The following is a 15,330-nucleotide window of genomic DNA, read 5'->3' as shown; positions in this document are numbered from 1 at the left end:
AATAATTAATTAAAAAATAATTTTATATATATATCTGATTGGATAGAGTTAGATTTGTCAAAATCCAATTTGAATCCGATTTTAATTTTAATTTTTATATTATTTTATCCGACTTGATTTGATACATAAATTTTTTTAAAAAATTTACTTTAAAAAATTAAATCGAATTGAAACTCATCTTTTCGGAATTGAATTGATTCATTCATTTTGGATCAAATTATTTTTATATTAAAAAGTTGATTGAATAGTTTTAAATTGAATTATTTTAATTTTAAATTTAAATTATTAAAATTTAAAATTTAAATTATTTTTTAATTCTTATATTCAAATCTTTCGAACACAATCTAGCTTTGCTAGCTCTATTAATGAATAAATATCCATTTTGAGACACAAAAAATATATTATCATTTCGAGAATTAATAAAAATCTTTTTTAATATCTAAGAAACTAGTAATAAAAATTAATTTTATTGGGTTAAATAAATAAATAAATAAAAGGGGACAGACAGTTAAGAAAAGTCAGATAACTATATATAAAGTTTACCAAGACCGTTACCGTCTTCCCCGCTGTTTCCCTCCATTCAAACCTTTCCTCTCCGTTTCTCTGTCTTTTTCTCTCATTTCTTTCTCTTACAAACTCTTTTTTCCATTTTTTTTGCTCCTTTTTGTTCACTCCTCATCGGTCATCAGATCCCTTCAATTCCCAGAATCTTTTTTTCTCTCACTTCATTCAGGTAATAATCTCAATCTTTCGTTGTTCTTTCCTTCTCTTTCTTTCTATCTTTCTTTCCAGTTTAAGATCTCACGTTAAGACATAAAATTCCAGCTAAGTTATTATAAACTATGAAAACAATTTTATGGGAAGGGCAGGACAGGACAGGACAGCAAACTCTGTCTTGTGTTTACTTCATTCTAAATAATTCCTTGTTAGCTTTGTTGGTTTCACAGTAATTTGCCAGACTGATGCCATGCCATGCCACGTTATGTTGTGCTGTAGATCTTATCACAATTGGAATTTATGCTTTCCTCTTGTATTTGCTGTTTATCTATTTGGTTATGATAAATACACGAATTTCTTGGTTTTGAACTTCATAGAGTTGCTTTGATGTCTGAAGTTGGCGGTTATCCTTAAAATTTGCTCTGCGGCATTTGCCCATTACCTTGATTTAAAACTATGGTATACTTATCAAAAATAATAAAAAATGGTATATTTGAATTTAAAGCAGTGAAGATTCAATGGATTTCATGAATTTAAGTTGAGATCATAATATTTAAACCCAATTTGAAGTCCCAAAAACCCTCCATTCAAAATCAATTATGGTATCTTAAGTTCAATTATGGTATAGACACCTATTTTTCATCTGTTTTCTAGGAACTATTTGTGGTTATAACATCTGTCTCTTATTGTATAAGAACTGGTGAAGATAATTTTGATTGATACTTTGCGTAGATGAGGTTGGGGGATGGAAGGTACCTGATGAAACAGGAACCAAGTCCAACCTTGTCAAGCACTTAGGAATGGCTTGACATCTTCATGTAGAATGAGATGAGGAAACTATTGGAACATGTTGCTGTAGCCCTGATTAGGGAAGCAATCCGGCACTGCAGATGGCGGAAAGTTCATTGGAGAAAGTTGTTGTTTGCTGGAGCAGTTATGTCAATAGCTGGTGTAGTACTTCCAACCATTTTGTTTACTTTACACTGGAACATCCTCTTCCTCCCTTCTCTTATTAAAGATTCATCACACCAATCTTTGAATGGTTCCATGCGTTTGAGCAAGAACATGACTGAGGCAAGGTTGGAAAAACTTCAACTTTTTCCAACTGCTCCCTTTGTTTCACTGAATTCATCAATTGAAGCTAAAGAAAGGCCTAGAGTTTACCGTAGGAGGAGAAAGAGAAGGAGGAAGAGTAAAATAGATGATGGACCAAAGGTTGTGCCTCCTCCTCCTCGTAGACCAGCACCCCCTCGCTTACAGGTAGAGATATAAGAGTTATTTTCCTTTTAAATGAGAAGTATGACAAAGAACTGATATTTATAATCTAACTAGTGCTTCACCTCTGATTCAGAGATACCTTCGGTCTTTGTCGCCTGATGAGGCTCTTATATACGCTAAAACGGAAATTGAGCATGCACCATTAGTCGATAACGATGATGATTCTTATCTGCATGCTCCAGTATTTCGAAATGTTTCTATTTTTCAAAGGTAAAATCACTTCATTTTTTCAAACTGAGTTCTTTGTGTGATTTTTGCAATGTTTTCGGTAATTAAATATTGAAAAGTGGGTTGTTGCCTGAAACTTTTAGGAGCTACGAGTTGATGGAAATGATACTTAAAGTCTACATTTACCCTGATGGAGAGAGGCCGATTTTTCATGAACCTCATCTAAATGGTATTTATGCTTCAGAAGGATGGTTTATGAAGTTATTGGAGGCAAACAGGGAGTTTGTTACAAAAGACCCGGAGAAGGCTCATTTGTTTTATCTGCCATATAGTTCACGCCAGCTGGAGCTGGCACTTTATGTGCCAAACTCACATAATCTGAGACCACTTTCAATCTTCCTAAGGGATTATGTGAATATGATTGCCTCGAAGTATCCTTTCTGGAACCGCACACATGGATCAGATCATTTTCTTGTGGCATGCCATGATTGGGTATGGTTGTCTATTTTCTTCTTAAATCACAGAAAAAAAATGTGCCATTTTGATTTGACTTCATTCTTACATGTTTGTAAGCCAGTAGAGTCATTTTTTCTGGTTACTGATGCCATATTTTATCACCTAAATTTCCTCTAATCTATCCCTTTGCAGGGTCCTTACATAACCACTGCACACAAGGAACTAAGAAATAACAGCATAAAAGCTTTATGCAATGCTGACCTATCCGAGAATTTCATTGCTGGAAAGGATGTTTCTTTACCAGAAACCGCCATAAGAAATGTTGGTAGACCTCTTAGATATATAGGTGGTGGGAACAGGGTTTCACAACGCCCGATCCTTGCCTTCTTTGCTGGAAACATGCATGGCAGGGTCCGTCCCAAGCTTCTCAAGTATTGGCACAACAAGGATGAAGACATGAAAATCTATGGTCCTTTACCAATTCGAGTTTCTAGAAATATGACTTACATTCAGCACATGAAATCAAGTAAATATTGTATATGCCCTATGGGGTATGAAGTGAACAGCCCTAGGATTGTTGAGGCTATATATTATGAGTGTGTGCCGGTAATTATTGCAGATAACTTTGTGCTACCTTTTAATGAAGTCCTAGATTGGAATGCATTTTCTGTGACTGTGGCCGAAAACGATATTCCAAAACTGAAGGAGATTCTCTTGGCTATTCCATTGAGAAGGTACCTTAAAATTCTAATGCATGTGAAGATGGTGCAGAAGCATTTTCTTTGGAATCCGAGACCAACGAGATACGATCTGTTCCATATGATACTCCATTCCATATGGTATAACAGGCTGAACCAGATCCAGATTTCTCAGCCCTAGCCTGTTTTTCAATAGGGAACATTTTGTTAAGAAGATGGACAGCTCAAAAGGGCCAAAACTCGTAACCAGGCAAGCATCAGTTGACAGAATTCGGAGGCTTAGCTGTTGATCGGACAAAGATTGCAACAGAGTTTTTATTGCCTCGTGATCTGTTCCCATGTTCAGAAATAAGTGTTTGGGGTCGGAAAGGGGGATGAAAAACCAATGAACTGCTTATGCCAGAATGAAAATTCTTAATACAGATGTATACTTAATCATTAATTTGAATTTTTTGTTACATAAATGTTCTAGTTCATGGATTATGACCTTTAGCTTCAACTGTGGCATTGACTAGAGTGATTTAAACAGAGTGCAACTTCTGTATTTCCCTTTATGTTTCACCCTGATTGTACGTCATTGACTTGGACTGAAATGTTATACATGCTTTTTCAAATGATGTCAATTTGCTTCCAGATGGATGATGCCCATTAATTCCAAGTCTTTTCTTAATGCTAATAATCCCTCTTTTAATTAATGTAAAAGATTTGGTGATCAGCATATTATCTGCTCTTAGTTGTACCTCCCATCACATTAACTTCACCAATTTTTTGTTCAAAATTTCAACTTGACACCAAGGCTTGTACACTCTTGATTCCCAGGGGCAAATGTTCTTCAATGAAAAGCAAGGCCCCTACTAAAAGGATGGCTACCCATTCAACAAACAGTTGGCTAGAGTCTAGAATAATGCAGCAAGTTAGAGCAATTTTGATTCAAACATCTCTTTATTTATTTATTTTTTTTCAGAGGAAACGTGCTTATTACAACCTTGTTATACAATTGCTATGGATCCTAATGATCAAGTTCAAGAAACTTATTCACCCACTCCAAACCAAAGCAACCTTGAGTCGAGAAGTCGAAGAACTCGTTTACATCAAAGCTATGTTCAAAGTTGTCATCATTTCCTTTCACTACCTCTTCTTCCATCTGGACTGTGTCCCAAGTTTTCTGGGGCATAGTTTGTTCTGAAGTTGAAGTTTCTTCTGTTCTCTCCTTCTGCTTTATTTTCTTGCTCAAATGTGAATTCCAGTAGTTCTTAATTTCATTGTCTGTTCGCCCTGGAAGTCTCCCAGCAATCAAAGACCACCTGTACCAAGTAGCAACATTTAATTGAATTGCATCAATGCTTATCATTTTCTTTTATTACTATATGATGACACAAACCTGTTCCCTAGCAGCTTGTGAAGCCTAAGAATTAAATCCTCTTCCTCATCTGATATGTTGCCTCTCTTGATGTTAGGTCTCAAGTAGTTCAACCATCTCAATCTGCAACTCTTGCCGCATCGATTCAAACCTATACATGGAAACAATGCAACCTGTCAATTCCAATGCTCCAAAAATGTAGTTTCTCTGTGCTAAAAGAAACTACAAGCAGCGGAGCTGTTATAGAACACAATTAACCTGCTTTAATTGCGATTGCTTTCCATCTCTTTGCACCATGAATCTCAATATATTCAGCCAATTTTCTATCTTCCTCAGCTGTCCAAGCTCCTTTGTTCATAAACCTTTTACTCACTCCATCCTTCTTAGGAGCCATCTGCTACAATGAGAAGAGGCAGACAGAATAGAAACTGCCAGATTTTAGCAAGAATAATGTCGATTGCTCAAAACAAGGAGCAAAGTCACAAATATAAAACATGGAGTGTTTGGCGTTAGTGCAATAGAGGATTGAACGGTCAGTGAGTGAGTCCACGCATCTACCCTTCCTGGGCAACTACCAGTTCTATTTAGACTTGATGTTACAATGGCAAGCGAACCCTCTATTTCTAGAAACTACTTTGCCATTTTTGCTGATTCATGGCCTCGAACGAAAGGAAAAAAAAACACTAAAATAAGTTGATTTTATTATTTACAAAGCTTAACACATTGACTTGGTCAGCTGATCATGCTTTTCAGATTCCATGCTCAGATAATGAATATTTACTTTGATAAAATTAATGTAACCCTTTTTTTTTTTTTTTTATGTCTTGTTTCTTTGTTTATAGAATGAAGCTTTCAATGTAACCTTTTAATTCATAACCCGACGCATAAAATACAAATTTATATTTAATATATTATCGATTTATAAATATTATATATTATCAATGATTAATAATTTTAAAATTAAAAAATCTTTTAATTTTATATGTTATTATATTTAATTTTAAATTTTTTAAAAATTTAATTTTATTCGTTGCTATAGTCTCCTAAAACTAACGCAACAAGCTAAAATAAGTTTCACAAAAAACATATTCCTTTCGTTTTTAAATCTTTTGGGCCCTAATTCCAAATGCAAGCACGGCCCAATAATCGAATTTATTGAGCCGAACATTTAGTGGCCGGATCTTCAACATTATTGGGCAGGAAACAAAAGCCATGTCCAAATCAATTTACTTGTAAATTTTTCAATAAATTTTTTGGTAAAAAAATAAAGAATTGTTTTTATATAAAACCATTTTTTAAGTCAATTGTTTTTTAAAAAATTGAATATTATGATTTTTGTTAAACAAAAAAATGATAATTAACATACTCTTAAAGGAAAAATTTTTTTTTTGCTAAACAAAAAAGAACATAAAATAATTCAATTATCAAGAGTTTGTAAATGCTTTCCTTTGTAAAAAGGAAAAAATAAAATAAAATTTAGGCTTTTTTTGGTTTAATAAAATATTTTTATTTTTATTTTTTATTTCAATTTTTATAAAATAATTTTTATTTTCTATTTTTTTCTAAAAACTATATTTGGTAAACAAAAATAAAATTTATTTTCTAAAAATGAAAAATAAGAAAATAAATAAAATATTCAATAATATTACTATTAATGGCATCTAATTATAAATATAATATATATTTATTAATTAATGACATTAAAAAGTATTTAAATATGGTAACTTGTAAAACATAAAAAATATATATATATCCCTTATTTTCATAATTAAAAATATCTTTTTTATTTTTATATTTTTAATTCATTTTTATTTTTATTTTCTAAATATTTATTTTCATTTTCAACTATCAAACACATTTTTATTCATATTTTTATTTTTTATAAAAATAATTTTATTTTTTAGAATCAAACGCTACCTTTAGTCCTCTTCTCCAAATTCTTTTGTAAGCTTGATAGTATTCCTAAAAGTGGTTGTGAAATAGTTTTCATGCTTTTTCTAAACAATGAACCCAAAAGAGACCTGTATGGCATAGTACATATGAAAAAGTAAGAAAATGATGGGTTGTGGGGTCTTAGCTACTGATGAGCATAGAACACAAAGTAATAATAAAAAAAAAATCTCTCTTATCCAAAATAGGAATTTTCTAATGGAGAAACAAGACCCAGTCACAAGTCAATTTTACCCTAATTAATTATTTCCTTTTCCCCCATTTATCACTTTACTTTTGTTCCAATGTTATTCAATTTAGCACCTAAATATTCTTTTATTTTAAAAGTTGAATAATTAATATGGTCATTTTGAACCAAATAAATAGAATATATATGTATATATAGATATACTAGTACTAATTTGCCTTGTACCAAGGAAACAAGCTGATCTCCATTAAATTTAGTGAAAAAATTTTACTTGAAAAGCATTTAACTTAGCTTTTATACTTGATTTTTTTTTTTTTTTTGGAGAGAGAGATAAAGGTGAATTTTATTAAAAACAAGGGATAAAAAATCCATTGTTACAAAGTTAATCAAAATATCTAATTGAACAAATCCTAAAAAATAGGGTCCAGTACAATGAAGTGAAAAACACGTGAACATCCAGAATTCTTAAAGTAACATTTTGACAAACATATGAAAGAGTAAAGCAAACCAGCCACAACTGAAATTAGCTTAAGAAATTGATTATAATCCTTGATTTCAGTTTTCAAACTTAAAAGAACTGAAGCTTAATTTTTTTTTAATTCCAAAACCAGTAAGTAGTTTTATTATATAAAGAATTTCGTAATTTAGAGTTAAAAAAAAAAAAAGATAGTAAGTGTTAAAATTTTAATTTAAAATATATTAAATATTATTTTTTAAAAGTAATTATATAAATTTATTGAATGAAATATCATATTAATCTATAAGTAATTTTTCATTTGCTGAATCTTTATGCCTAATTCCTCACATTTACAGAGCGTGATGGATTCCCTTAAGGCTAACTTTTGTCATGCTCAACAGCTTTTCCAAACTGCACTTTTATTTTTAATTTTTTTTTTTTTTTTGCCTTGTTAAGATTTTTATCATTTTAGGGAGAAGAGATTCGGCTAGTGTTTCCATCACTGCTCCATTAAAAAAAAAAAAAAAAAACCCAGAGCAGAAATATTGGTCCCTTGGTAATGGCGCAGGCAGCTACGTCTTCCCTGTAATGCTAAGTTATCATGATACCTACAAATTACTATATTCTGGCTTGTCTTCCAAGTTTAATGTTGTGTGACGAAAGAGCATCATCGTCATCCTCTTTCTCTTCTTTATGTCTCTTTTTCTCTTGCTTTAACTCCCTTTTCTCTCTTAAGAATATCTTGAATTTTGAAATTTTCTAAAAGTAAAATATACCCTTTTGTTTTTATAAGCAGATCATTAAATCACTGATCTTAAAAAGAAAAAGATAAAGAAAAAAATTAAAAAAGAAAACATGTTTTTTAGTATAAAGAGATCGTAATCTTAAATTAAAAAAAATTATCAAATTTATTAAATAATATTTTTAAAAAATAATTATATTAATTAATTAAATTAAGTTTTGATTCAAAATCATGCATGTTTAGAGTCACGCAATTGATTCCTACTGTTAATATCATACTATGTAATATATATATATATATATACTTATTTTTATTTGATTTTATTAATCATTAATTTTCATGGGGTTATTATAATGGTAAAGATCCTCATTCCAAACTTTGTCTGCCACTAATAATAACCAACTCAATCACAATATCTCATATACACGTGTTTCTCATATTACGTAAATCAATTATTTTATATTTTAGATTTTATTAGATTCTAGAATTATTTCTCATAAGAGTGGCTTATAGTCATTAGATTCTTAATTCTACTCAATTTTTAATTATTTATATATATTTTTTATAAATTCGTCTCTTCCTTTTATTTATCATTATTTATTTTTTTATATTATTTTTTGTAACTTCCAATTTAGGAACCGTTCAAGTGGCATGTTGTTTAGGGATATTATTATGTCATTAAACATATCTAACTAACGTTTTAATCACAATTTGCATAATCTTTTAATCTTCTATATATTATCGTTGAGACAAATGCTAAAAGTATTTTTCATCTCCAACAATTAAAATAAATAAAATAAGAGCATTAATATGTGTTTTTTGTGCCCAAAAAAAAAAAAAACTACCTTTCATTCTAGAAAAGTTAAAACTAGTAGGATGTATAACATAAAAGAATTTATATATGATGTATATTTATTATATAAATTTTATAAATCATCATTGAATCAAATAATATATTTTATTAATGAGTAAATATTAATTTTTAAAATAAAATGTAAAAATTAATAATTTAAAAAATTTATTCAAAAAATAGTTGATTTATTTTATTAATAAAATAATAATTTTTAAAAAATATATTAATTAATATAATAAATATAAACTCAACATGAAAAGGACATGACATGTTCATTTATAAATGAACAACTAATACAGTAAATTTTAACATCTTTTCATCAATTAATTATTTTAATTACCTTTTTTGTTTTCCAAAGTCAAACTCATAGCCAAGAGACTTGAATATGCCTTAACACCTTTCAAAAAAAAAGAAAGAAACAATCACAAGCTTTCAAATATAAGCCAAACCAATTTATTCAATCATAGTTGCAAGTTGATAAACAAACAAAGATCATGATGAATGATGAATGATGAAACGCATGTGCCCTTATTTTGTGACTAAGAGCTGGGGTTCCATTGATGCCAAGTGGCAATGTGGCATTACTTCCACAAAATGGCCCATTTTGAGATTATCCCATCTTTTTTTTTTTTTATTTGGCACAACGAAAATAGTGAAAAAATTTGCAATCAAACCATGACACTTCCACGCAAACAAGTAATAATTTGACTTTTACCCTTTATCACTAACAAGTTTCGGATAATTGAAACCATACCCAAAGGTTTTCTTTTTTTTTTTTTTAATTTTGTAAATCATTTTCAAAAGAAACTGGAAATGTTAAAAAGAGAACAAAACTATGCGCATCAAAAGTATACAAGTATCTTAAATTCTATTTAAATGGATGATTAAATTAATTTTAATAAAATTAAAAAAATAATAAAAATTATTATAATTATAATTAATAAAATTAATAAAAAATTTATATTAAATAAATTTTATTAAAATTAATATTTAAATTTAATTAATAATATGTGACACTCTAACACACATATAATGAAACCTAAGCTAAGGCTTAATCATTTCAGTTACTAGCATTTCCAAAAATCCAAAGTAAAGACAAAAAGATGGAGTTTCGAATTGTCATTTCGCTTTCACAAATTTCATTTCCATCGGCCCCAACTCCTTTCCACCTTGACGGGGCCATCCTATCCGTCTTCTACCAACCCCCAAAGTTCTTGGACAAACATTATACTCTCTTCTATATAAATAAATTCAAATAATTTGAGACTAATTTTCTTCTTTTTCTTTTCACAAAATTTATATACCAAATACGTTTGAAAGTTTTTCTTTAATTTTTTTTTGTGTGATTTTCGTGACACCCAGTAAGTAAACCTTATGCTTAATCCATATTTGAGCACTGATTATTTTGACTTAAGAATTTGATTAATCGAGTCTTTATTTATGTAACTTCACTTTAAAAACATAGGATGCTTCATATCACACTCCATTTAGTCCCTTTCTCTTGGGTATTTAATGTTCAATTTTTGTTTACAAAGAAAGCTATAAAACATGAGAATAGGAAAAGAAGCCGTAGTTATTATTTTTTAAAAGTTATTATATGAATTTATTGATTGCATGAATATATTTATAAAAAAAATAAAAATAGAATAATGGGAGTTGTTAAAGTTGTTGCATATTTCTTTAACGTCTAATTTACTCATATTTATGAATTAAAAAAATTTTATGTAAATTTTATGCTCCATGACAAAATTTAGCTATGATTATGTATTTGAGGCTTCCTCTAAACAATACTATGATTTTGTTATTATTTCTTTTGAACTATCTTTTATATTTTCAATCCCTATCTTGGTTGTTAGCAGTACTCTCCAATAAAATGCATGTTCATTGGTCTATTGATGATGATATTTTAGATGAAGCTATTAAAAATATGTGGACTAACTTATTGCTAAGCTCAATTTAAAGCAAATTATTCTTTAATTGTTTTTATTAGAAATCAATGTTGATTTGACCACACCACTAAATCTTGATGGAAAATTTTCCTTGAACCTTTTCCAAAAACAATGCATATAGTATATATTTTCTCTTAATTATCAAGATCAAAGTATTTTAAAAATTAAATTCAATATATGTAGTCTAGATTGTTTTTTTTTTTTTTTTGACCTTTTTGATAGACAAGAGCCAGACTAGAGCCAGACTAGAGAGGCAGTTATTGATGGTTGGTTTAGTAATTTTTGTATTTATATAATATAAAATATTGATCATTTATATTTTTATATTATATATTATACAAAAATTATATATCATAATTTATATTAATATAAAAATATATTTTTTTGTTTTATTAAATTTATTTATAATTTTTGTAAAAATTTTAAATTATATTATTTTTATATTATATCATTAATTATATTATATTTTAATTATCAAATTTAATTGGTGACCAGTGAATTATGAAAATGATGGTAAAGATAAGGCCAATTTGCCACTTAACCTTAGGTGGTGCAGCTAATCTAATCGACGGGTCGTTGTTGTTTATGTCTACCAATCAAAGAAAATAAAAAAAAAAATTATTAAGACTAACTGAATAAGATTTCTTAGCTCTAATATTAAAATGGTGGGGCCTAGAGCTAATGTTGACTGAAGGTTTAATGTTTGAAATTTATTCCGTAATAATACCTTTTTGTTTATTATAAATGTTTAATTTAGAATTCAAAATTTAATTCAATAAATTCATATAATTATTTAAAAAAATGATATCTAATAAATTTGATATTCAAATTTTAATGCTTATAATATTTTTTTTTACTCTCAAGTTACAATTTCATTTGTAAAAATAAAATAAAAAAATTTAAGATTTGAAACAATCTAATTTTTATATTATAAAAACAAGCATTTAAGTTACAATATCACCAGAAAGCTAGGTAAAAAAACGCTATAATTCAATAAAAATAAAAAGGGTTGGGGGGATAAAGAACCTTAAGCCATCTAATGTGCATAGAAATTTGTCATTGAATCATATTTACAATGTTCATTTTAGATAAAATCAGGGAAATGAAAGCTCCCCTGTTATCTTGAACAGGGTGACTTTGGTATGGATGAACGTTGACCTCTCAGTTAATGAATAGAATTTCAGAGTAGGATTTTTGGGTAGCAAGATTCTAAATCAAACCTGTAAATTCCATTTTTCTTGCACCAGATTGGTTTGGGGATCCAATTTTGAAGAAAATTGGACTTCCTTAGTGACAAATGTACCAAGCATGGGAAGCTTGGAATATTACAGGTAATCATGGAGTTGCTCTCTCTTGATCTCCAATTCTTTCTAGCAGTATTCCCAAAGGCAAGGCTCCTCATACCCAAACCCATTTTCAACAGGATCATCAGTTGCAGCCAACTGCCATGAAAATGAGCTCCAGAACTCATCAACCTGATGATTCATGTCCACCAAGAGATCTGGAAGGTCAATGAATGCATCATCATTATTGATTGAAGGTGAGCTTGACGAGTCATGAGATATCACTGTGCTTGCTGAAGACTGAGGAACCATTTCATCAACCTGGCTCACCTCTGCTTCAACTTCATGGCTTTTCATGTAGCTTAAGGCAGCTGCTTTAGCAGCAGCAGCTTGGATATCCTTGGGTGATGCACTAACTGGACGGGGAAGCTCATGAGCAATCTCAGGGAAATTGAGATAAGCTGACTTGCCTTTAATGGTAAGAGCTGCTACATCATGTGCTCGAGCTGCCATTTCAGCTGTAGGAAATGTGCCTAGCCAAATTCTTGACTTTTTCCTCGGTTCCCGGATTTCAGATACCCATTTACCCCATTGACGCATTCTCACTCCCCTATACGTTTGATGTTTCCCCTCAACTTCACCATTTTTAACCATTCTCTTGCTTTCATTTGCATCTTTCACTTCCTGAATTCTCTTGGACTTAAATCCCATCGACTCGTTCACCGGAGGGGATGATGAAGGGGAAGAAGCAGAGGATTGAGTCTCAAACTCTGCATCCATGGTGCATATTCTTTTGGAGTAGTATGCTAAGGGCATTGCTTGCAGTAGAAGAAGCTGAGCCAGCTAGCTTCTTATAATTCCTTCACACGTTAGAAAAAGTGAATTCAAGGCAATGGGGCCTAAGGCAAAAAAAGATGCCCAATTTGGTTCTTTTGTTACCCCAAGTTGATTTTGAATCAACGCAAAAACTTTTGTAAATTCAAGCCATGCATATCACATGAAAGCTGGGTTATGTCCATTTAATCTCCTTAGATTTTATAAATTCACTGCTTATTTCACCTTTCCTTTTTTTTTTTAACTGTTTTTGGATTTTATCTCTTTTGAATTATTATATAATAAAAAGTAGATTTTTTCTTGCTTTTGTCTCTTTAGCCATTCTATACGTTCAACTTTTGAAGGTGATTGGGCAAACATTCTCAATCTTGCTTTCACTTTCACTTCGTCTTTTACTGATCTCAAGTAAATCAAACATCTAGAAGAGAATATAAATCTTTTTCTACAAGTTCATAATTTCATGGGATGTATTGAGTTCAAAGATGGCTTTCCAGCCAATTTACTGATGGAATTTGTCTGTATATTTTTGGTTAACTTGTACATTTGGTTGTACATTTAAGTTCTTTTTCCCCTCCTTTAAGTACAGTTCATCAAGCTAGATGTATAGGGACTCAAAATCAAGCCAATGAAACAAAAATAGCTTATCAAAGTCCAATCAAATGGCAATAAGTATGAAGGACGATTGACATTTGATATTCACAAATGTTTTGATTATATCTTTAACAGTTGTTCCAATGTTTAAAAAATTATATATCAAGTGACACTTAATTATTAGATGGATCAAGACTAATCTTAATCAAAGTTGGCTTAAATTTTATTTAAATGGACAGTGAAAGTGATTTTTATCGCATCAAAATTTTTATTTTTTAATTGGACATTGAACTCCTGGAAGTTTAAAGGCAAAACAATGATTTTGATATGATGATAATATCGTCGGTCCAAATAAAATTTATTAAAAAAATTTGTTGTTATTAATGAATGAACATTAGAAAATAGCATTAATAAAACAAGAGCTAGCCTCCAAATTTCGACCAATTAAGGGATTCAAGCAAACTTCATTAAAATCCCTAAATTAAATTATACTTTTTGGTAAATATGAGGAAAGTTCGAGGATAAAAGGTGAATTCAAATGTTGAATGGTTATAATTTTGTTTTTGGCCAATGAATGTTTTATAATAATAATGTTTTAAAAGGGGGCAGATTTAAAAGAAAAACACCAAAATATGTATGACAAAAGCTTAAATCGGTATTAATTTTAAATTATTTAATTACTAATATGATTTTATCTTTTGTTACATTTTTCTAATAATTAAAATTAAGTTTAACAATGTTAAAAACAAAATTAAAAAATGTGAATAAATAAAAGTGATGACCAAAACTAATAGTAAAAGTAGGAATGTCAATCTTATTCATACCTAATAGAGAATTTGATTTTTTACTTCATAAGGATGAAGATGGGAATTATATTATAAATATGAAGATACGAATATGTATGATTTTAAATTTTTATTGGGTATAAGGATGGAGACGGGTATTATAATACATGTCCTTTACATATACCTTATATATATTTATATATTTAGTGAAAAAAATTATTAAATAATATAAGTTATTATTTTAGATTAATTAAAATTAATAAATTTTTATTGAAAAAATATATATTAATATATATTTATAAAAAATTACTTAAATATACAATATAAAAATTAAAAAAAGCTAAAAAATAAATTTTATTTTTTATTTTTTTCAAAAGTGATGGGTAGTAAGATTATCCATACCCATTAAATACTCACAGAAATGATGATGGAGATAAATTTAAAATATCAATTGGGTATAGATACGAAAATGAATATATTATAAAAATCCGATGATGGAGATGAAAAATAATCTACTTTTTTTATACCCTATCATTTGACATCCCTAAGTAAAAATGGTTTTTTTTTCTAATCATAGAAGTTTTATGTATTATAGGAGACGATTATATGGTAAGAAATCTGTCAATGAGTGTTTTAACCTTTTTAAGGAAAATTTTTAATTATGTTGATTTATTAATTATTTGTATTTTTTTTCTGGTGATTGATTTATTAATTTTAAGTTTTTGTTTGTATTAATGTCATGGTTTTCCGAACATATTATTAAATATTTTCACATAAACATTGTTACAAACAAAATTTATGACTTCTTGATATTTAAATGTATAAGATATCAAAGAAAACTGTGAAAAAATAAGGCTAACAAATTTTTTTTAAAAAAAGGCCCTTAAACTAATCTAATTTGTTTTACATAAGCCTTTATATTTTTATTTTATTCAAATAAATCCTTATCTGTTCATTGGCATCAAAATAATTTGAAATGATAGATCAATTTATGTTAAGAATTTATTTAAGTATAAATTAAA

At 29.1% G+C, this 15,330-nt stretch overlaps 2 protein-coding genes and 1 pseudogene across 2 annotated transcripts; 1 reads left to right on the top strand and 2 right to left on the bottom strand.

Annotated features, from left to right (window-relative positions):
- Positions 1-570: 570 nt before the first annotated feature.
- On the top strand, positions 571-3,950 carry LOC111315224 (putative glycosyltransferase At5g03795). The gene is made up of 5 exons (XM_022916807.2): positions 571-733; positions 1,450-1,977; positions 2,069-2,205; positions 2,307-2,655; positions 2,812-3,950. The coding sequence occupies exons 2-5, from the start codon at positions 1,546-1,548 to the stop codon at positions 3,496-3,498; spliced, it is 1,605 nt and encodes a 534-aa protein (XP_022772542.2). The 5' UTR covers positions 571-733; positions 1,450-1,545; the 3' UTR covers positions 3,499-3,950.
- A 220-nt stretch (positions 3,951-4,170) lies between these two features.
- On the bottom strand, positions 4,171-5,276 carry LOC111315219 (transcription factor MYB114-like). Its single transcript, XM_022916796.2, has 3 exons — positions 4,936-5,276; positions 4,699-4,828; positions 4,171-4,621 (listed from the first exon to the last, which is right to left on the bottom strand). Exons 1-3 carry the CDS (start codon positions 5,069-5,071, stop codon positions 4,327-4,329), a joined length of 561 nt encoding a protein of 186 aa, XP_022772531.2. The 5' UTR covers positions 5,072-5,276; the 3' UTR covers positions 4,171-4,326.
- A 6,746-nt stretch (positions 5,277-12,022) lies between these two features.
- Positions 12,023-13,105, bottom strand: LOC111315212 (ethylene-responsive transcription factor ERF039 pseudogene; annotated as a pseudogene).
- Between the last annotated feature and the right edge of the window lie 2,225 nt (positions 13,106-15,330).

The sequence above is a fragment of the Durio zibethinus genome, chromosome 9 (genome assembly GCF_047325235.1).
Source record: "Durio zibethinus cultivar Kanyao isolate XHJ-2024 chromosome 9, ASM4732523v1, whole genome shotgun sequence".
NCBI classification, from domain to species: domain Eukaryota; kingdom Viridiplantae; phylum Streptophyta; class Magnoliopsida; order Malvales; family Malvaceae; genus Durio; species Durio zibethinus.
The sequence above is the reverse complement of the archived record's forward strand: the minus strand, read 5'-3'. Positions and strand labels throughout refer to the sequence as shown.